This window comes from Triturus cristatus, chromosome 1_1, assembly GCF_964204655.1.
Source record: "Triturus cristatus chromosome 1_1, aTriCri1.1, whole genome shotgun sequence".
Classification (NCBI taxonomy): Eukaryota; Metazoa; Chordata; class Amphibia; order Caudata; family Salamandridae; genus Triturus; species Triturus cristatus.
The window spans coordinates 833,460,292-833,482,560 of NC_140579.1; the positions used below are offsets into that span (position 1 = coordinate 833,460,292).

The window sequence follows — 22,269 nt, forward strand, 5'->3', positions numbered from 1 at the left end:
CCCGCGGCCAGCCAGAACTGCTTGGATTGGTTTGCTCACGACGCCGTGATAGCCCTGGCCGGAGCTATCGACATCAAGGAACTGTTTTTCAAGCATATTTTGATAACTGATGATTTGTAAGTACTGTATTGTGATTTTTTATCGTTTTTGGTTTGTCTTAAGTCTACAAAAATATTGGATATTTTTCTAAACTGGTGTGGTATCCTTTTGTAGTGCTACTCTGTATTACTGCTGGTTATGTGCAAATACTTTACACACTGCCTCTAAGATAAGCCTGATTGCTCGTGCCAAGCTACCAAGGGGGTGAGCAGGGCTTATTTTTGGAGTGTAACTCCCTTATCCTGACTAGAGTGGTGGTTTCTGCCTGGCTTTGGCACATGCCCTAGCCTACCAAAAATCCCATTTCTAACAGTACCTATTACAGAAACATGCCCTGACAAGATATGGGGATGCCCCCTAGGAGGCTACAGAGGAAACCTCTGAAGAATATAGGGTCTTGGCGGGCCTGCTGCGCAGACACGCAGTGCCCCAGATCTATAGAACTTTCCAAAACAATAGTCACCCTCACTCCCCTCATTGAAGGAGCAAAGGGAGAGAGATCCGGGCACACTGGAAGATGAGGACTGGGGAGAAGCTTGTAGGCATTTGAAGGAGGTGGCGATATAGAGAACATATTAACTTGTGCAGCTGAAGATCCTGCGAAGGGCACACTACATCCAAACCACTCTGCACCACATGGTGAGGTCAGATACAGATAGATGCCTGAGGAGGTACGATCAGGCGAGCACACTTGTGCATATGTTGTGGGTTGCCAAAAACTTAGACACTACTTGGACCAGGTGGAAAGCCGGCTGTCGGAAATCTCGGGTGAGACGATACCTGTTAGAAATGGGTTTTCTGGTTGGCTAAGGCGTGCGCCAAAGCCAGGCAGAAACCACCACTCTAGTCAGGGCAAGGAAGTTACACGCCAAAGATAACCCCTGCTCACCCCCTTGGTAGCTTGGCACGAGCAGTCAGGCTTATCCCGGAGGCAATGTGTAAAGCATTTGCGCACGCACACAGCAACAACATCCCAGGCACACTACAAAAGGAACTCCACACAGGTTATATATAAAAATAGCCTTTGTATTATCATAACACATTAGAATAGTAAGCACATATTATACATGGGGCCACCTGGCACTAGGTCATATTTACAAGGGATTATTTACACATGACAGGGTCACCTGGACCACTGTCAGAACATCACAAAGTGAACTTAGTAAATGCAGAACATATCATAATCATAGAACACGACCAGTAACTACTGGTAACCACTGTACTTAGCATCAGCCTGTAACATAAACTACATTATGAACAGCATCACATCAGGCGCGAATTACCTTCTGCGCCAAGCTCACCAGCATAAACACCTTATGCAATTCTCTCAGAAGTCTAAACGCATTAGACCCTACCCTCCTAAGTATAACTACATTGGGAAATAAATCTCACTAGCATAAATCATAATATGCAGAACAACCTCATAATCATAACACTACATTTAGAGGTATCAACACAGGGTGCGTAAATCATTCTACATGAATCACATTTCCTAGCACCCAAAATCACAGTAGGGCCTGGCACCCTATAAACCCAACAATCCCCCTGGCCAACTGGCCCTCTCAAAAAGGGGCTCAAATGCCCTATGTCCACAAAGTCAGGGCTGCGAAAGTCAAGGGTGCGCACTTTGCGCAGGCCTAAACGTAGCAGCTGGCACTAAGTGCTGCGCAGCTGTGTAGGAAAAGATGGGGGCGAAGGAGTGCATCTCACTCCTGGATTCAACATGTGCCCTAAAATGAAAGACCTAAACGGTGCAGCTGCCCACTACTTGCTGGGCAGCTGGAAATAGTCAAATGGGGCATGGGCTCTCAATGGCCCTTTAAATCAATATGCAAAACGTTGGAGCCATCTGGCTCTGAAAATGGGAAGCGTTGGAGTCACCTCGGCTCTAGGAACAAATAATGCACACATTGGAGCCCTCTAGGCTCTGAAACCAAATATGCAAATGTTGGAGCCATGAAGGCTCTGGGAACAAACATGCCCCCTGTGGGAGTCTAAAGCAAATGGAGGCCCTGAAGAGAAAGGACTGGCCCCCAACGTTGGAGCGCACTGGCGCTTTAAATAAAACATGCCCACGAAGTTGGAGCGGCCCGCTGCCATCTGGGGCCGCTTTGAATGCAAAACTGGCACCGTGCCTTTATCAGGCACCAACATTAGCCCCCATGGAGCCCCCCAGCCCTTCTCAACTCACTAGGCTGCTCTCTGGGGACTCTGCTCCGTCTGCGGTGGTCTCCTCGTCAGACGCGGTGGGGGCAGGCACCGGCAATATGCCTCGAGCCCCCTCCGCCTTCCATTGGCATTCGCTGGTGCCTGCGGGGCTCTCCCTCAGTCATGGGAGCCCCGCACAAGTAGGCACCAGGCTTCACCTGGTCCCCTCTCCTCGGGACCGGTACTTGTAGGGTGGATCTCGGGCGGCGAGCGGGACTTCCTTCCTTCAAGCGGAAGTCCCGCCTCGCTCCAGGCGTCTGGCCGCCTGACTTCTGGTTTTGCCGCGGGCCGCGTCGGTGACTCTTCTCTTTGGGGCAAACGAGGGGTAGGCTCCATCGAAAGAAAAAATATACAGCGGGATGGGCACCCGCTTTAATTAAGGTCAAAGTCGCGGGGTGGGCACCCGCGCATAGAAATAAAAAGACAGTGCATACGCAGGGTGGGCACCTGCTTAAGTCAATAACCCATTAAGCGGCAATCACGCGGGGTGGGTACCTGCATTAGAAATAATGAAATAAGCGGAGTAGGCTCCCGTCAAAGATAAATACTCAGCAGCCAGGCGGGGTGGGCACAGCTCAGAAGGAGGGGTGGAATCCCCACGCTGGGGATTCCCTCAAAAGGGCGGCAGCACCCGCGCTGCACAGCCCACAGGCTTTCCTGGGGAAAAATAAAAGGAATGCAGCACAGCGCTCCTAGGGCGCAAAAAGGGGCTGCCAAATTTTCTTAGGGTCCGGGAAATAATCAAGCAAAGTAGATGGGGCCCCAGAAGTCCTCCAGGCATCCAGGGGCAGGGCAGGGCCCAGGGAGGCAAACCTTCCCCTGAGCCCCAGCAGCAGCACGCCCCTGGTAGATTTAAGTCCACAAACAAGAACATTTTCATGGGGTCATAGCCCCTTCTTTTATACAGCACTTTCCTTTGTTCTACAACTGTAGGGCAAGGGGAGAACCAGATACAACTGGTTCAGGAGCACTTTGTTTTGCTCAGCTCCCCTCTCTATTCACAGGACAGGCCAGGGACATCAGACGCACCACAGGAGGTGGAGCCAGCATTGTGGAGGGAAGGCCCAACCCTATTCAGGTCCCAGGTGCAACTCCTCCCTCCCATCTACATGCAGATCTCTCCATTCACCACCGGGCAGACTCACCCTGGCTCCTGGAATTCCCTAGCCCTCTCAGCTCCTGTCAATCACAAGCCAGACATGCACTCCACATCAGGCAGGCATACACACAGTACACAGAAATGCCAACTTCTAGCAGTGGCACTTCTCCACCAGTCACCATAAATCTGCGCACACCATTGCGCAGCATTTATTCTCACGAGTTCGCACGTACTAAACTCGACCCTGCACTCCACTCACATCAGGAATTACCATAGACACACATATCCTCCATGCATTCCTATGGGAGGGCAGGCCAATCTCACCACACGCACTCGGAGAGTGCACACACTTTACACTGGGCCACAGTGCTAAAGTGCCCAGAGGTATAAAACCACTACCATCATGTCAGAGCATAAGGCAAAAAGTTCAGGGTGAAACTGCCAAAAAGGGCCAAGTCCAACAATACCGCTTTGTCCAATGCTGGCAATGCTGTGTAATATGCTCTCATGGTGGCCGGGGTCGAGTTTTGTGGCAGCGGGACTGCCCCCACAATTGAGCACTGGGTAGTCAAATTATACTGCTGCATGTATGGCTGAGAAGGCTGAGAAGTTTGTACACGAGGTCCGTGGCATGGGTGTTCTTGGGCATCCATACATGAATTTGAGGCAATTCCAGATTCACAAAGGTTTGTAAACCTGGGATTGCATCAAGTTGATATGCCTCCCAGAGGATGGCAGAATGAGGAGGAAAAATACTTTTTTCTCCTTGTTAGTTCCTCTTTCTATGCGTAATGAATTCTGCTTTACGCATAGAAAGAAGAAAATGGCTTTCTAGATTTGTTATAGTTTGTGTGCAGGAAGGTATTCTTTCCTGCACATAAACAATCCTGCCCGTAACGCAGGCATGCGCGGACAAGGGACTTCAGATCAATCGGAGAGCAGGAAGAATGGTGGACAGATTCAACTCAAGGGCATGGAGACATATAACAAAGACATGACTTCCGCCATGGATGATGACGTCACTGACAGGATCTAGAAATAGAACTACAACACTCCCAGGCAAGAAACTGATAATTCCCCGTTACTGCTCAACAACTATTTTGACACACACACACACATAGGTTTTGTGTAACTGTCCTCTGTACAGAGGAGATCCTGCTAAACTTCAGCAATGATACACAAGATTTGATGGAGGGACGTAAGACTAGAAACTCCCTGAGGGAATAACCCATAAGGCAAAACACAGCAGTCAGTCACATGGGTTAGGTGGAATTTTACACGATCCTCTACACCCTACGGAGCACCACTGAAGAGACCCCTGCAGCCACCATACAAACCTCATCTTCCACACTGAGGCCACCCTCTGCACTTCTGGTTTATTGGGAAGACCCACACGTTACGGATCATGATTTTCTCACAAGCACCTAAAAGGATTTTGTGAATGCTGCATCCTGCTAATATAGTCTTACATAACATAACTAAACGCCCTCCCTCCAATGAAATAATTTAGCAATAAATGTTCACTGAGTTTTTCACCTCATCCCTTCTCGTGCACATCCCTAGTTTCACATGCTTACCTCTCGTCAGCCTGGGTGCCACTGGTGGGTAGGTTGGTATCGATGGAGCTGGAGGAAGGGTGGAGAAGGAGCCTTCCAGAATCGTCCTGCTTTCCTGCGAAAGAGTACCTGTTAGCTAACAGTCTGGGCTTTTAGTCCCATTCCTTTTTTTGCTCCCTGCCCACCCTCCATTAACTTTTAGCTAGTGCTTGCTGTTGTCTGATGAATGATGGTGGAAGCATCTCTGAAGCATTGATGGATGCACAATCGAATTGACTGAGCATATGGGTTTAATCGTTCGCATGTGCAGCTCTAATGCTCCATGTGAGCCAACCTGCCCTCATTGAATATAGAAGGATGAGGAGCATAATTAAGACATGCTTGGGATCTATGGTTTAAAAATGGGTTTCTACTTTCCAACACAGGGAACACATGTAATTACCCTGCCAAAAAATTTGGCCCAATTGACAATCCAAAACTGCCCATGTATGTCTGCTTGCTCTGCCCCTAGGGATCCCTCCTTTTCCGAGTGAGGTCAGAAACCACGATTCTTTGATGATTGTGTATCTGATCTGCAATTCCAGAGTGGATTGGACATGTTTCGGCCCAGGGTGCTGATGTGCGTAGTAGAAGTGATAATATCACCACAGGCATATGAGGTATGAACAGGGTATGTGCTCTACTGTATGCATGATGCTCAGGCACACACACACAGAATTACAAAAATGAAATGTTATGGTCAAATATTATTGTTAACTATACCAGTGCAATTGTTACATGGAGGTGAAAGAAATAACAAGGTAAGTCAACTCCAAGCGAAACCTGAGTATTAGTGTGCCATACAATAAACAAAGATACACCCTGTGGTGCAAAATTGAAAGAATTATCTCTTGCAATTGTTTTTATAAATAAGAATGAAATATCAAGTAATGATAAGTATTTCCCAGGGGCTGAGTCCAAGAAAGTCTTATGTGGCATAAAATGGTCCATGTAGAGATCTTAAGTATCTTGTTGAGCCTCTTGTGGTACATCAGGCATGTTACTCCATTGGTCATCACCAGGGCAGTCAAAACATTGACATATCATCTTAGAATTATGTCAATAAGTTAGAAGCCCAGCCTTAGCACTGATGGCTCAATGAGATACTTAGGATATATACAAGACTCTTATACTCTGCAACTGCAAGACTATGGGGCCTATTGATCTTTGTACATCTATCAATTCACTTTTCACTAATAGGTGTTACACAATTTTACACTATACATTGTTTCGCCAATACCTAGGTCGCCTGTGCTGTTACGCAGAAATTCTACATCATCTGAATATATTTATTCAGTCGTTAGTTTTGAATTTGTGTCTTTTATTTACAAGTGACTGAGCTTTTTCAACAATCGATTGTTTTTTACATAAGTATGTTCAAAGAAATTATTCTTCAAGTGTTGCACCACAAAGTAGAACCATCATCATGGAGGTGCGTGTTAGCTGTACATGGTGCAATGTCTGTTTTGTATATATGTGTATTGATTGTATGCTCAGGTTTATTAATTGTGGGCAACTATTAAGAGCACTTTCATAGGCTGGGCGCTTTATATTCTGAACTGGATGTAAGAGGTCCTAGTATACGTATTGAGTGGTCCCAGGTGTGTAGAAGGCCAGTCACTCACTTGTAGCTGGAATTTCTTCATTACCATGGTTGTCCCTGGGATCTGGATTCGACACTCGTACAATCCAGAGTCTTTCACTTGTAGCCCTTCGATGGAAAGTTTGATAATGCCACTTATCGTGTCATCCACTATCTTGTGTCTCTTAGTAGATCCAGAGATGGGGAAGGTTTGTGTACCTCTGAACGACTGGCACCCCATTCCTGGCAGAAGCCGGCAAAAGACCCTGGGAACCAGATGGTAGTCTGTAGCACTATAGTGGCACTGCATAGAGTTGGAGGTGCCCTCAGCCAACAGCATCCACTTAGGAGCTGGAAATGGAGAATAGATGGGAGCATTAATGACCCTGCAGGTGAAGACCCTATAGAAAGCAGTCATAGCCTCAGTTCAGAAATAACTTTTGACTAACAATGAGAACTTACAGATATCTAGATGGGATAGGAAATGTTGAGACTGAGTCAGAAGCTGAATGTTTGCAGATTTGGTGATAGCACCACTCTTTATAATACCTTTACTCACACCGTGAAAGTTAAAAAATATGGAGACAACACGGCAAAACTCGAGACTATTGCTCAGAGACCCTGAAACTTCACAGTGAAGTAACTTATGTGAGATAGAGCCTTGGGGGTAACAGAGGAGCAGGTTGATGCCTGAAACTGTGAGTGTGTGATGTGGCTTCTTCAAGACCTGCTCTACTGCGGAGCTGTCCGTCTTTCTGTACCATTTACATTCGCACCTACTCGCACTCAGAACCCATTCATCACGGATACTTACTGTCATGAGTAACTCCAGAAGATAACTCTGTCTCAGGATTTTATCTCTAGGTCTGCCTCTATTCTTAGGAGATGCACTCTAATTTTATAGTCACGTTGTCTCTTGGAAGTCAAACTCAGTTTCAGGAGTCAAGCTCCATCTCAGGAGTTGAGTTTTGTCTCAGAGTGGGGGGTGCCTCATGTGTCAAGTTCTGTTTTAGAAGTATGGTTCAATCTTAGGAGTCAGGCTTCATCCTGGGAATCAGACTGAATTTCAGAAACCAAGCGTCGGTCACTGTCTCCGAATCTAGCTCTATTTAGGGAGATGGGGTCTATCTCAAAAGTTGGGTTTGTCTCAGAGCATGCCTTGATCTCAGGTGTCGGGCTCTGCCTCAGAAATCGAGCTCTGCCTCAGTAATCAGGATTTACTTCCCATGCCAGACTCTACCTTTAGAGTCAACCTGAGTCTCAGGTGTTGGCATCTATTTTGGTAGCTGGACTCTATCTCAGGAGTTGGGCTCTGCCTCTAGAGTCAGCTGTGAACTCTGGAGTTGGCTTTGGTATTGGAGTTGACTCTGATTTTTCTAGCGTTGGGTCTATCTCACAGGTTGGCCTTTCTATCTCAGGACTCTGCATCAAAACTCCATTTGCACTGGGCTGTGTTTCAAGACACATGCATTACATGCATTTTCCAAGAATATGAAAAGGCTTGACAAATGCTTTAGATGCAGTTTACAAGAATGTAATATACTATCTTTGCAGAGAATCCCAGTTGCAGCCTATTTATTTTCAGAGTTTTATATAGCCGAACAAGACCCTTACGGGTGAAAGAGCGCTATACAGTTATACCAAGAGGTAGTTATTATACAAACGATAAAAGATATACATAAAAACAAATGTATACATATTGGTATAGATACATAAGAAAATAGAAGAGAGAGGAACGCTTAATCGTTCATAAATACTGGCATGGGCAGGGTATAATAGGTGTTGTGACAATGTATATAGGTTGAGAGAGGAGAAATAGCTCGGAACTCGACACAGACAGGTAGGTGCTGCAATTGAGAGGAGAGAGGTGTGACCTCAGTGCGAGAGGAATCTATTGGCTAGTAGTAGTTTTATTTCCTTCCTAAAGATGAAAGTGGAAGGGTTGCACCTGGTCTCCGGAGGGAGTTCCAAATTGAAGGTGCAATTCCAAATGGATTGTAGGTTTTTTTGTTTGTTGAATGTATGGAACTAGTACTTCTAGAAGGTCTGTTTCTGCCAGATATGGTCAATTTCACTGACAGGTAGGAAGAGGTGTTGTGGTGTAGCGCTTTGTGTGTGATAAAGGCAAGTCTGAGATGGATCCCCACCTCAAAGGCTAGCCATTTAAACGATTGAAGATTGAAGGTCGGGGTGATGTGATCTCTTTTCTTTGAGCCAGTGATGAGCCTTGCTCCTGCACTCAAGCTAGCTTTCAATGGCGCACGTTTACTTATAGGAAGGCCCACAAGGGTAGCCTACCATAGTCTAGTTTAGATATAACAAGAGCTTGGACCGCTGTTTTAAGATCTGCAGTGGGAAGGAATGGTTTTAGTTTCCTTAGAACTTGGAGTCGATAGTTAGCTGTTCTTGTGATGGCACTGATGTGCTTTTATATGGAGAGAGCATTGTCCAAGATTATTCCTAGTGATTTAGCTGAGTCGATGATGTGTGGGCTACAGCTCAGGGCAGGGAGCCAGTCGTTGATCCTGGGGGTGATACTGGGCGGAGATATCAAAAGGTATTCTGTTTTAAGGACGTTAAGTTTCAGGTGGTTGAGAGTCAGACAATGTTGCGTTTTAGTCAAGGTGCTGTTGAAGATTTTGATGTCATCGGGAAAGGTTATTTTCATGCAGAGTTGAGTATCGCCTGCATCCATATGGTAGGAGAAGTGAGAGAGTTTATTGATTTTGGTCAAGGGCTCCATGTAGAGGTTAAAAAGTGTTGTGGAGAGAGTGGAACCTTGGGAGATGCCTTGCGTAGCTGGGGACTGATCAGAAAGAGTGTGGTTAAATAGAACCTGTTGGGATCGGTTGTGAAGGAATGAGGAGAACCATTTTAACACAGTGCAGGCGAGACCCATCCTAAGTTCTGATAAGTTCAGAAGTGTATCATGATTGACTGTGTCAAACTACGCTGACAGGTCCAGTAGTATTACTAAGCAAGATTTGTTCTGATCGAGAGAGTGAAGAGCATCACCAACAAGATGTACCAGAGTGGTTTTGGTGCTATTGCCTGGTCTGAACCCAGATTGTCGCTGGTCGAGGAGTAGGAATTGCTCAATGTGATTGCAAAGTTGTAGGTGCACATATTTTTCTAATAGTTTAGCTAAAGTTGGGATGTTGGAGATGGGGTGGTAGTTGTAAGGGACAGACTGGTTGGAATTTTTTAAGATAGGAGTGACCTGACCACTTTTTAGCCAGTCAAGGTATGGTGTAGGGGTGGGAGATGCACAAAAACTCAGTCGAATTCCATGGAGTTCCGCGAGCTGTTGGAATTGCGGAGGCTGATGTTAAAAAGAGCTGGCTTTTAGCTTTTAAAAGGAGTCCTGCTCCACCATACAGGTAATTTGGTGCCAAAGCACCATATCACTCAGAGCCAAGCACTTCTTGAACCCTTGTAACCCCTGCCTTCTCCACAGCCCTTGTGCACTCACTCACTGTGGTTCAACTGGAGCCTCCAAATATCAGAGGCCGGGCATGAAGTTTTTTCCCCCACTCACAAAGCCTCCTCGACTGGTGCTGATGTGCGTGTTGGCACCTCAGGTCCCATCCATGGGTCGCAGACTTAAAGGAGAGCCACCTCTTCCCTCACAGGCCCCCTGCTCACCACAGTCCTGTGCTGAAGTGACATCCTGCGAGAAGTGGAGAAGCCATTGGGTACTGTGTGCCGAGCCTACTGCCGAGCCCAGCAGCAGAGCTCAGCTTGGGTGGACGGAGGAGGGCAAGGAGCTACAGGACGTCATGTGATCTCACCACAGCCATTATAATTCGAAGCTGACACACGAGCCACATCAGCCGTAGAAAGAACTTTGAAACAAGCCGCTTCCACACAACAAGCAGATGAGAAGATGCGCTCGTCTGACTGTGTCAGATGCAAACTTTGCAAAGCATGCAGTGCCACCTATGAAAAGAGGCCCAAACGATGTCTTGATTCCTCAACAACAGGTGGAGGCTACAATTTTAATGACATTTTCTTATGTCTGTCATGATGGGCGCAGGTAAACTCCGTTACGCCAAGGTTGCGGAGTTTCTGCCAAACTCCGCGCTCTGAGCTGAGTGTAGAGTGAGCAAAACTCCGAAACCTCCGCTGGCGGAGTGTAGTTCACTGCCCACCGCTAGTATGGAGCCTTGGGTAAGTGAGGTATTGATAATTTTGTCCATAAAGCTAATAAGAGGTGGATGGACTCATTGAGAAGTTTGGAGGGAAGAAGATCATTGAACTGATTGGAATATTTCAGAGAAATTAAATGAAAATTTATACCGCGCACTACTAGGTCGTAGTTTTGTGATGTTGATGGAGCAGGTAAAACAAAAATTTTGTATACTTCTCTATTTTGCATGAAATTTAATGAAGTAATCATTCTAAATATTAACTTGTACTAATTTGCTGTAGAGTGGTAGGATTAACCAACAATTGCACCTTAATAAACACGAAATACACGTGGGACTAAAATGCTAATTGCATGGCTAATAATTAAATGATTAACTGTGGTACGCAAACTAACTTTAGGATGTGTTGAAATAGAGAATTTCATGATTCAAATTGCTTTTGTGAGGGTTTGTGCATCCAGTGCTGCAGAATGGTGAGTATTATTGCTTTAAATGTTGCTACAAGCTAAGAAAATACTAATATATATTGGAATTAGTGTGGGTTTAACATCTTAATTTCCATATATTAATTACTGTTATGTTTGTTTTTGCTTAAGTTGGCATTCGGGCCTACTAGGCCGCAGTACATAAAATGGAGTTCGGAAGTGGCCAACGTCATGTGAGCGCGATGTCGACTGCGCAGACTCGGATGACTCTGAAGATCTCCAAGCGACCTCCGATGAGAAACGAAATGTTCCTTGTCAAGGATAGGAACGTGGAGGACTGCCAAAACCCAGACTAGTGTGAATGACTGAGGGGACAATGAAAGACCTGTACAAGAAGGTTTACATGTTGCTACTTCGGAACTTTCGCCTGTGAAACTACGAAAAGAATACAAATTGGGAAGATGTCATGCCCGGTCTCATGGGAAACAGGCAAACCTGGGAATATGGAATAGACATACAATTTTCGGAGGGCTTAGCCAATCAGAACACTTTCTACCCCTAAATTGTTGCACATTGTCCTAAAAGTTAAGGAGAAAAAGAGTATAAAAAGGGGGGATTTAGAAGAGGGTTCATTCCCCCTTCCTTCCTTATTGCCGTTAGGTTGTTGGTGTGGAGAGTCGATTTGCTGGATTGTTGGTTCGTTGGTGCGATTGCTTGGTCCCTTGGCTAAATCGTGGGGACTGCGTCGTGCTGAAGGAGATTTCCTGGACTTACCTAGGTTTTCTTTGATTATAAAAGGATGATTCCATCTGAAGGGATTTTGCTTATTGATGTGGGTTGACGGGTTCTTCTGGAGGTGGTCGCCAATGTCCAAATTTAGATAAATATACATGTTATGTCAATTTATGTTCAAGATCAAAGATTGGAAATCGCTCAATAGAAAGAATTGTAATCCTGATTATGCCAACACAGAGTGAATTAATTAGATAAACTAGACATTGATTAATAAGAAATGAGTTTGTGATTCTTTAATAAGGTATTGAAAGTTAACCGAAAGGTTCCGAAGCTTTAAATGTGTTTTAGCGGGTTCTAAATCACCATCAACCAGTCCAACTAATTGGTCCATCGACCAAGTGGTGGAGTGCCTTGATGTTAAAGTTAGGATTCTATAGGTACAGATGTATATAATGTATATAATGTAAAGGAATTACTCCCGATAGGTAACAAGGTACCCCCACATGTCCAGCTCTTCTTTCCTCCTGTGTGCAGATTCGAGTAAGACGTATGAGTGTTGGTGTTATGGGCCCCACCAATGAATGCGTATATGAATGAGTAAGTGTGATGACGGGTCTGTGACGCAGGGAGGATATGTAAATTTGCCCTTTTCCGCTGGAGCTGTTTTTCTGGTAGCAGATTGATGGTTTTATTGCATTGGTTTGGTGATTATTGATTTATGTTCTAACATTCTATGTTGAGTCATGTTGCGTTTTATGTTGTCGATTGGTTTGAAGACTTCCGGGACGTAAGAAGTTGGTTGCTCTGTATGTAGATGGGGAAACGTGTGACAAGTGAAGTTGCACGGAGTATTGTCTGGTTGCCCTGTATGTACACGGGGAAATGTGTGGCAAGTGAAGTCGCATAACGCATTGTCTGGTATCGAGTTGATGACATCGTCGTGTGTTATCGGTAGGGACATTTCTGTCTGAACGTGCGTGAGTGATATAGCAACAGGTTCTCTCGTGAAACTCTGGCCTTAATTCTCAGGAGCAGTGTAGTCTCCACATGTGTTTTATCCCCAGAGAAACGGTTAGCCTTTTTGCTTGTTAGAAGGGTAAGGTAGAGGGAAGTGCTACTTTATCGGAGAAACAGAATCATTCTGTGGTAGGGTAGAGGTAAGCGCTGCCTACTGGAAATACAGAATTCTTGTGTAAATGGACAAAACGATCCCTTTAGTTTAGCGAAACAGGCAATGGTGGTGTTTTTATGTTGTTACTACCAGATTTTGATTAAAGAAAACGTAAGAAAAGTTTGCCGATAAATTTTGTAAAGGAGGGGTCAGCAGAAGCAAGAGTAGCGAGAAAAAGCTGACGTCAGAAAGATCCGCGCTGGGATTGGCCAGCCGTAGAGAGACAAAGCTTTCACGGATTGGTGCGTTGGTGTGAGCCGCGCTAGGAGTGGGGAATTGCCAGTGTGACATAGACGCACAGGATTGGTGCCATAGTGTGAGTCGGGCTGGGATTGGACAATTTCAGGAGTGACGTAGACACACAGGATTGGTGTGTTAGTGTGAGTCGCGCTGGGATTGGAGAAGCATACGGAATAGTCGCAAGAGAAGTGATTTGAAAAGTCTAGTGATTCAGAACTAGGGAAAAAATAAAATGATGTACTACGATCCACCTGAGAAAGAGAAAAAATCATGGTTTGGGAAAATTAAAAGTCTATTTAAAAAGGATAAGCCGATTGTGACTAGGGAAGGACAGATACTTCCTCCACCGGAATTGCCTGCATCTTTTATGGTAGCGAAATATGGGTACTTGGAGACAGAAGTTAGTTGCTTCCAAAGCTGCGCTAGCGCTTAATGCCTTATTGTTTTTAAAACTGCACATTCGTTTTTTAAAATTGAAACACTGCACCAGATCTTGTTGTGTGCTCATTTCACTCCCCGGTCCACCGCAGCAACCATCGTGCTGATTGAGTGGAGGGAGCAGTATTGAGCAGAGGAAAAACCACTCACCCTCACTACTTCCTGGAGGGACATTCGCGGGCGGACATCTTGCTTGGGTGGCGCTCTAGCGTTTAGGGTGATTTCTGCTTAAACACAGCATGGCGCCGACGCGCAGCGGACGCGCGCAGCGGGCGCGCCGAAGGCGCGCACAAGGCAAGCCCGTCTGCGCCCGTCCGCGCCTCGTCAGTGCCTAGGGCCAGGATTCCTCGCCTAAACAATCCAACCATGGCCAATAATCAGTTAGTTTACTCCAGCGCCCAGCTTAAAAATATTGGCCACCCTACTAACATGCCCATCTGTCCTCATCTCCACTCCTGCTCGTTGGAAACCAACATAACTTTCAGATGTCCCGCATGCCCTTTCTTGCTTAACACCATTAACAGCCACTCAACCTCAGGATATGCCCCGAACCGACAAAGCCATTTCAAACAGGAATATATATACGTGGCACTGATAAATTTGCGTTCACTTCCTAATCACAGATATGAAGTAGCAGACTTCATAATCAATTACAAACTAGATATCCTCTTCATATCTGAAACATGGGGAGATCCTTCATCCGGCCCAGATTTCTGTACCGCCTCCCCAGACGGTTTTTGCGTGTTACGACAGGACAGAAATAATAAATCAGGAGGTGGTCTGGCGATTATATACCGAGTCAGATACTCGGTAAGAATTGAGACTCTCCCCAGTATGACCTGTGAAGCATTAACCTTCTCCATAAACATTAAAAACTCCTATACTTTCAGAGGAATCCTCTTATACCGCCCCCCCCCGGCTCACGATCAGGATTTCTAACCTCTTTAGACAGCCTGTTGGAACCCGTAGCAGGGGAAAAGGACTTCACCATTCTAGGTGATTTTAATATCCATTTGGAAAATCTTGACGATAAAGACACATCTACCCTACTCACTGAGCTAGAGGCGATTTCCCTTCGACAATTGATCACCGGTCCTACACACAGAGCCGGTCACACGTTAGACGGGCTCTTCACTAGTAACACCAACTTATCCATTATTAAAACATTACCCCTGACCTGGACTGATCACCGGGCAGTCTTATTTAACATCCAGGCAAAACTAACCTCCCCTTCATCTATTCCTAGCAGGCCTAAACAGTTTAGAGCCTGGAGCCAAATAAATCAGCAGCTCCTTAACGTTCAACTGTCAGCATCCAACTACGAGTCCACAGCCAATCCTACACTAGCCTCCTCTAAATACTCCAACTGGCTAAACAATGCATTTAAAGTACTGGTACCCCTCAAAAATCTGTCAAAAAACAGAGCCTCTCCTTCAGCACCTTGGTTCTCCGAAATCCTTAGACTAGAAAGACAATGCTGCAGGAACATCGAGAGACACTGGCGCAGAGATTATAACATCTCTGATAAAACACGCTATAAAGAGGCAATCCACCAATACAAACAGCTCCTAATCACCGAGAAAAGTAAATACTACCCCAATCAAATAGAAGGAGCCCAAGACTCCAATAAGAGTCTCTTTCAAGTAGTTCTTAAACTATCAGGATCTACAGTAAATCCCCTGCCCGCTCCCCCCCAAGACCTATGCAATGCCTTGGCCAGTGCATTTCAAGATAAAGTCAGCAAAATATATGACAATTTCACCACGCAAGCAAAAGACGACCACCTAATCTTTCCTGGAAATAACAATAACTCCCCTTCTTTTTCGCACTTTCATCAAGTCTCAACTAACTTAATAAAAGATCACATCCAAACAATAAAATCGGGCTCCCCAACAGACCCTTGCCCACCCTCGGTATTAAAACTCATTCCTGACCTACTAGCACCTAACCTTACAGACATCTGTAACGCCATGTTTAACACAGGTATCTATCCCACAGCCTGGAAAAGGCCAACCATCAAACCTCTGCTGAAGAAGCAGCATCTAGACCCACTAGACACCAAAAACTACCGACCTATTACAAACCTCCCTTTCCCAGCTAAAATTTTTGAAAAAGTAATGAATACGCAACTGGCCGACTACATTGAAGAAAACAATCTTTTGGATGAGACACAATTTGGCTTTAGAAGGGGCCATGGGACGGAAACTGCCCTTATTAAGGCAGCAGATGAAATCAGAGCCACTCGGGATCATGGTGGATCAGCAATTCTGATATTGCTGGATTTATCAGCGGCCTTTGACACGGTCGACCATGCCACTCTGATCGACCGTGTCTCAAACTTAGGTGTTAAATCTAAAGCAAAGGAACTTTTGGCCTCCTTCCTATCCAATCGCTCTCAGCTGGTGAGTCTCGGCGAATTTAACTCTCCTCCATTTACCCTCCCTTGCGGAGTGCCACAAGGATCATCCTTGAGTCCGACACTATTTAATATCTATGTGTCGGACCTGGCCAAGGTAATTAAAACCCATGGGATCAGGCTGACAACCTATGCCGATGACACACAGCTGGTGCTTACAATTAACAACGACGGAGAAGCAATTGCAGCCAATTTCCAAACTGGCATGCTTGCCATCAGTTCCTGGATGGCTGAGAACTGCCTAAAGCTGAACTCCGACAAAACGGACGTAGTGATATTTGGCAAACTACATCCAGCTTGGTCCCCTACCTGGTGGCCGACCATTTTGGGACCTCCACCTATTCCTGTACCCAAGGCTAGAAACCTAGGGGTTATATTTGATGACAAGCTATCCTTCTCAGCCCATACAAACACCATTGTCTCATCATCTTTTTATATTCTCAGAATGATTAAAAAACTACGTCAGTTCCTTCCCCCAAATGCAGGAAAAACACTGGTTAGCATGCTAGTATTTTCAAAAATTGACTATTGTAATGGCCTGTTTATGAATGCCCAAAAAAAGATCATCAAGAGATTGCAAATGGTGCAGAACGCCGCCGCCAGACTGATAACAGGCACCCCTAAGTACAACTCAATCTCCCCGGTGGTTCGGAATCTGCACTGGCTACCAATATCAAGCCGCATCAAGTTTAAGGCCCTCTGTATTGCCTTTAAGGCCATTCACAACACAGGACCAGACTTTTTGAAAAAAGCCTTTCGTGCCCATGTGCCTCATCGAACCCTACGCTCTTCAACTGCCAACTTGCTAAAGGTCCCCCGCACATATAAGGCATCCTGGGGTGACAAGATTTTCACCATTGCCACTACCAGGTTATGGAACTCTCTTCCCCAACACCTAAAAACATGCCCAGCACTATCTACTTTCAGGAAACTCATAAAAACGTGGCTTTTCAATCAATGAGCATTTCAATAACACCTACTCCACGCAGTCCGCAGCGCCGAGACACCCACGGGTATTTGCGTGCTCTATAAATTGCTTAAATAAATAAAATTAAAATAAATACCATACATGTATTTGGCTAGAGAATTGGGCAAAGTATACAAAAGAGGCTGGAGTTCTAGCATTTCAAGAAAGTGGTTCATTTAGTTTAGCTGTATTAAGAAACTTAAGAGAAAGAATGATGAGGTTAGAACCGAGACGTAGACCTACTCAATTTGAGGCTTTGACGGAGTGGGAAGAAGAGATGTATGAAAGGGAATGGAATCGGAGTGGAAGAAGGCACAATTACATGTTTGGTAGATAGTGTGGGCAGGAAAGTCATGAGGACCGAATGAGAAGATGGCGGAATGCAAACATGACTGATGGTATGTTTCCTTTGAGAAATACTGAAGAGACAAGTGGCAGAAAGTGTACAGAAAAGAGAAACAATAAAGGGTCAGAAGGTTTTAAGTATGGTGTGAATGAATCGGAGGATAAAGTGCTAGAGGACATGTTTTATAAAAATCCTCCCCCCGTATCAACCAAATTCTACGTTGCTGACGCCGAGTGCGCCGGTAAAAGAAACCATGCTAAATAAAAATTGATCAAATGCCACCTGATTTAGGGAAAAATAATCCATTTAGAGACTCTGAAATGTCACAACCTATTAGGACTGGGAATGAAAATTCGGTTGAACTAGCTAGAACTACTCTGGAATTAACTGAGAAAATTAGAGAATTAACCAAAAATATGGAAGCAGTGACTGTACCTGTAACCATAGGGCCGGTAATGCCTGCCTTTGATAAACAGAAAGACAGTGAGCATTGTTTAACAGTTCCCTACAATAGTAATAAACGAATCGAGACAGAAAGAAGTGGATCTGGAAGAAATGAATGGAAAAATATGGCAGGAACATCAGGTTTAAGTACTCCTAAAAATTTGACTATAAATCAAAGTCCAGCAAGTAAGACGCTGATGACAACAGTATCGCCACCAGAGACCCCAGAGATAAATACGGATAGAATAAGAAGTGAGACAATCCCTGTAGGACCCACTTCTGAGGAATTAAGTGATTGGTTAAGGAGTTTACAGCGAAAAGATACAGAACCTCAACCTTTAGATGTGGCAAAATTAAAAGTAACATTGGAAGAATTAATAGTAGGGACTATTCCAACTGAAAAATTAAAAGCATATCAGGACGAGGAGCTAATGTTTCTCTACAAGAGTATAACTTGGAGAGCGAGGAGTTTGCATGAAAAACTTGAAGAGACAGCGAGTGAAATGGGTATAGATTTTGAGAAAATAAGATCATTACAGAAACCATATAGAGTAGATTTTTCTGAGAAAGATATTGAAAATCTGAATACTGCAGGGAGATTGACTCAAATTAAAGAATTGATTGCCTTGTTAAGGAAATGGGGCGATGTAGATAGGTGGAAAAGTAGGTGGTTTCGAAAGAGAGGATGCGACAGACAAAACTTTTTCGGCATTTCCGGTAAGAGAAAAGGAGCCAGTAGTAACTGAATGTCCCATGAGGGAGATGCCAGGAGGGGGTTATGTGCAAGTTCCCTGGACTAGGCAGAACATTTTGTCATTTACAAATGATTTCCCAAGGTTGAGAGAAAAAACAGTTGAGTGGTACCGACAGGTAGAAAGGTTCGTTAAATTATCGAAAGTATTGTGGATAGATTTGAATGGTCTTTTTTATATAATTGTACCTGCAGATTTATGGGCAGAATGTAAAATTACAATAGGTTGGCCAACTCAAGAGTGCCCTAGAGATCCTAAGACGGGAGCCCCTGATCCGGAAGTAATGAGGAAATATGAACAGGTAATTACTTTTCTGAAAAATAAAGTGCCGCCAAAGGAAACCGATTGGGTAAAAATTGATAGAACTCACCAAGAGGGTAAGGAACCTGTTCATGCCTATTATGAAAGGTTACTGTTAGATTTTAAGCAATACAGTGGGGATGAGAAATTGAGTGAGAAGGATTTAAGTCATTTTGTATATCGATTTGTTTATGGTTTAAGACCTTGGGTAAGCGAAATGATCAAACAGCACACAGTGGATTGGCAAAATAAGAAGATAGATGAAGTGTTACGACATGCAAAATATTTCAGTGATGAAATCGAAGCCAAACAACGCAAGCTGAAAGAAAAGGCAATGTGGGCACAAGTTAAGGTCGCGGAGAGACAAGAGGCCCAGTTGATTGAGCAGGCTAATAGTATGGGCCAAGTTAGACAAAAGCCTAATATTGGAAAAGGAAAGGGATAAATCAGAAATGGCCATGTCATAATTGCGGAATATTAGGGCATTGGAAATCCGAGTGTAAATTGCCCCCGAGTGCTAATGGTGATAATGCGTCATTGAATCCACAGGTGCAGAATGAGGTGAGTTGTCAACCGCCGCAACAGCAGCAGGTTGTTACCCAACAGAGTCAGGTGCCAAAGCCACCTTTTCCACAGAGCGTAAATCCTCAGAGATACAGTAATGAGACAGGATTATACACCGAGGAACAGGTAACGAAGCTACCGCGCGCTAGTGCTGTTTCGCAGTATTGGCTGCAGTGCAATGAGAGTGAGTCAGAAGATAATTATTGACGGTGCCTAGGAGAGGAAGAGGAGTGCGTACTTGGCGCAACTCTAGAGGTAGACCAGACAGGACCCTTTGTGGATGGAAAGGTAAATGATGAAAATATTACTTTCCTAGTAGATACTGATGCTACTCGTTCAACTGTTAGATCAGCTGACGTTAAAAATCTTCCTCTCTCGGGTGTCACAATCCAAATAGTCGGAGTCTCAAATAGATAAATAAAAACTTATCTTACTGATCCTGTTAAAGTTAAAATAGGGAAATTCACCGACATGCATCGATTTGTCGTGTGTGATACTAGCCCTGTGAATTTGTTAGGGAGAGATTTGTTGTGTAAAATTAACTGTACGATCTTCTGTACCCCTGATGGCATAGCTTTTGAAACTCCTGATGAGGATGTACAGTATAGAATGACAATGGCAAATTTGGAACCTGAAACTACTGAGGCATTTGTTGTATTTGATTCAGAGGAATTGTCTCAGGAATTGAAGAAAACAGTGAAACCCGAGGTATGGGATTTCACAGGAGAAGATATGGGATTGATGAGAAAGGTAGATCCTGTGAAAATAACTGTAAAAGAAGGAGTAAGCTACCCAAATATTCCTCAGTATAAATTGATACCAGAGATCATTGCGGGAGTGACGCCTGTAATAGACAAGATGATTGAACAGGGAATTCTGAGAGAAATAATGAGTAGTCCATGTAATTCTCCGATCATGGGTTTAAAGAAGCCTAACGGAATTTTCAGGTTAGTCCAAGATTTGAGAAAAGTGAATAAAATTGTTGTGCCCTGCTGCCCCATTGTACCGAAACCTTCGGTAATCCTATATCAGATTCCCCATGATGCAGAATGGTACACAGTCATTGACCTGTGTCATGCTTTCTTTTCTATTCCATTGCAACCTGATAGCCAACAAATTTTTGCGTTCTGGTTCGGCAAACGTACTTTGGCATGGTGCCGTATCCCACAGGGGTATACAGAAAGTCCATCGATATTTAATCAGATTCTAAAGAAGTCCTTCGAAGATTTGAAAATGCCCGAAAGTTCAGTACTCGTGCAATACATCGATGACCTATTGGTGGCATCCGGGACGCGAGAGGCATGTGTGGTGGACACAATTGCATTGTTAAATCATTTGGCGGATGGAGGACTTAAGGTATCCCCATCGAAATTACAATTTTGTAAAAAGGAGGTACAATACTTAGGTCATAAGATTGAGAAAAGCCTGAGGAAAGTGACTGCAGACAGGATCAGAATAATAAATGGAATGAGAGCACCAATGACTCAGAGAGAAGTGAGAATGTTTCTTGGAATGGTGGGATATTGTCGCCAGTGGATCAGCAACTTTTCGCTGATTGCAAAACCTTAGGTACGTTTGACAAAAAGTGATGTGAAAGATCCCCTTGAACTAAATAAAGAAGAGATGAAGGCCTTTAGACAACTGAGAGACAGCTTGTGTGAAGCACCAGCTCTTAGAATGCCTGATTATGAAAAGGAATTTGAGCTCTATTGCAGTGAGAGAGATGGATGTGCTCTCTCTGTTAGTACAAAGGCATGGAAAATTAAGACGACCGGGAGCCTACTTTTCAGCTGTACTAGATCCTGTAGCTGTAGCTTTACCTGGTTGCTTGAAAGCAGTAGCTGCTACCTGTAAGAGTCTGGAACAAAGTGAAGGAATTGTGATGGGATATCCTGTGAGAGTGTTTGTTCCCCATGATGTTGCAATTCTTTTGACAAGAAGCTGTACACAATTTATGATGCATAGTCGGCTGACTAAATATGAAAAAGGTCATTCTGGGTGCTACATATGTGAGCCTTGTAAGATGCCTTAATGTAAATCCATCGACATTGCTACCAGATGCTGTGAATGTGGAAGTGAAGGATGATGTGCATCATGACTGTTTGGAAGTACTTGATTATTGCACTAAGCCACGTCCGGACATAAAAGATGTGCCTCTGAAAGAAAGTGACTATGTGATGTTTGTGGATGGGTCATGTCTGAGAACTGAAGAAGGGATTCTAAGTGCTGCGTATGCAGTATGTACTGTAGTGGCTGTGTTGGAAGCGTCTCGCCTGAAAGGAGTAAGATCAGCTCAGGTTGCTGAATTGTTTGCACTGACCAGAGCATGCAAGTTGGGAAAGAATCTATTAGTCACTGTGGTTACCGATAGTCAATATGGGTTTGGAGTGGTGCATGATTTTGGACAAATTTGGTCTCAAAGAAGGTTCTTGACGTCAAGTGGAACTCCGATCAGAAATGCTGAAGTAGTTGGGAAATTGCTTGAGGCGATACAGCTGCCTAAGCAAATAGCAGTTGTAAAATGCGCAGCCCACTCCAAGGGTACTGACTATGTGTCAGCAGGCAACGAATTTGCGAATGACATAGCGCAGTATTGTGTGCGGAACCAAAACTCCTTGAATCGGAATCGGGAAAAGGAAATAAACTCATGTCCCTTACTTTTTACTAACACTGTGAGTACTTGGGAGGAGGTGAGGCAGTTACAGGAAGAGGCAGGAGAAGAGGAAAAGAAACAGTGGAT

The 22,269-nt window shown here is 44.5% G+C and overlaps 1 protein-coding gene across 1 annotated transcript in view; it reads right to left on the reverse strand.

Moving 5' to 3' along the window:
• Nucleotides 1-22,269, reverse strand: part of LOC146871152 (polymeric immunoglobulin receptor-like) — a 192,946-nt gene that overhangs the window by 67,036 nt on the left and 103,641 nt on the right. The window contains exons 3-4 of the mRNA XM_085650369.1: nucleotides 6,627-6,934; nucleotides 4,984-5,077 (exon numbers count right to left, since the gene is read on the reverse strand). Coding sequence (XP_085506495.1) covers nucleotides 4,984-5,077; nucleotides 6,627-6,934 — 402 coding nt within the window. The remainder of the gene's footprint in view (nucleotides 1-4,983; nucleotides 5,078-6,626; nucleotides 6,935-22,269) is intronic.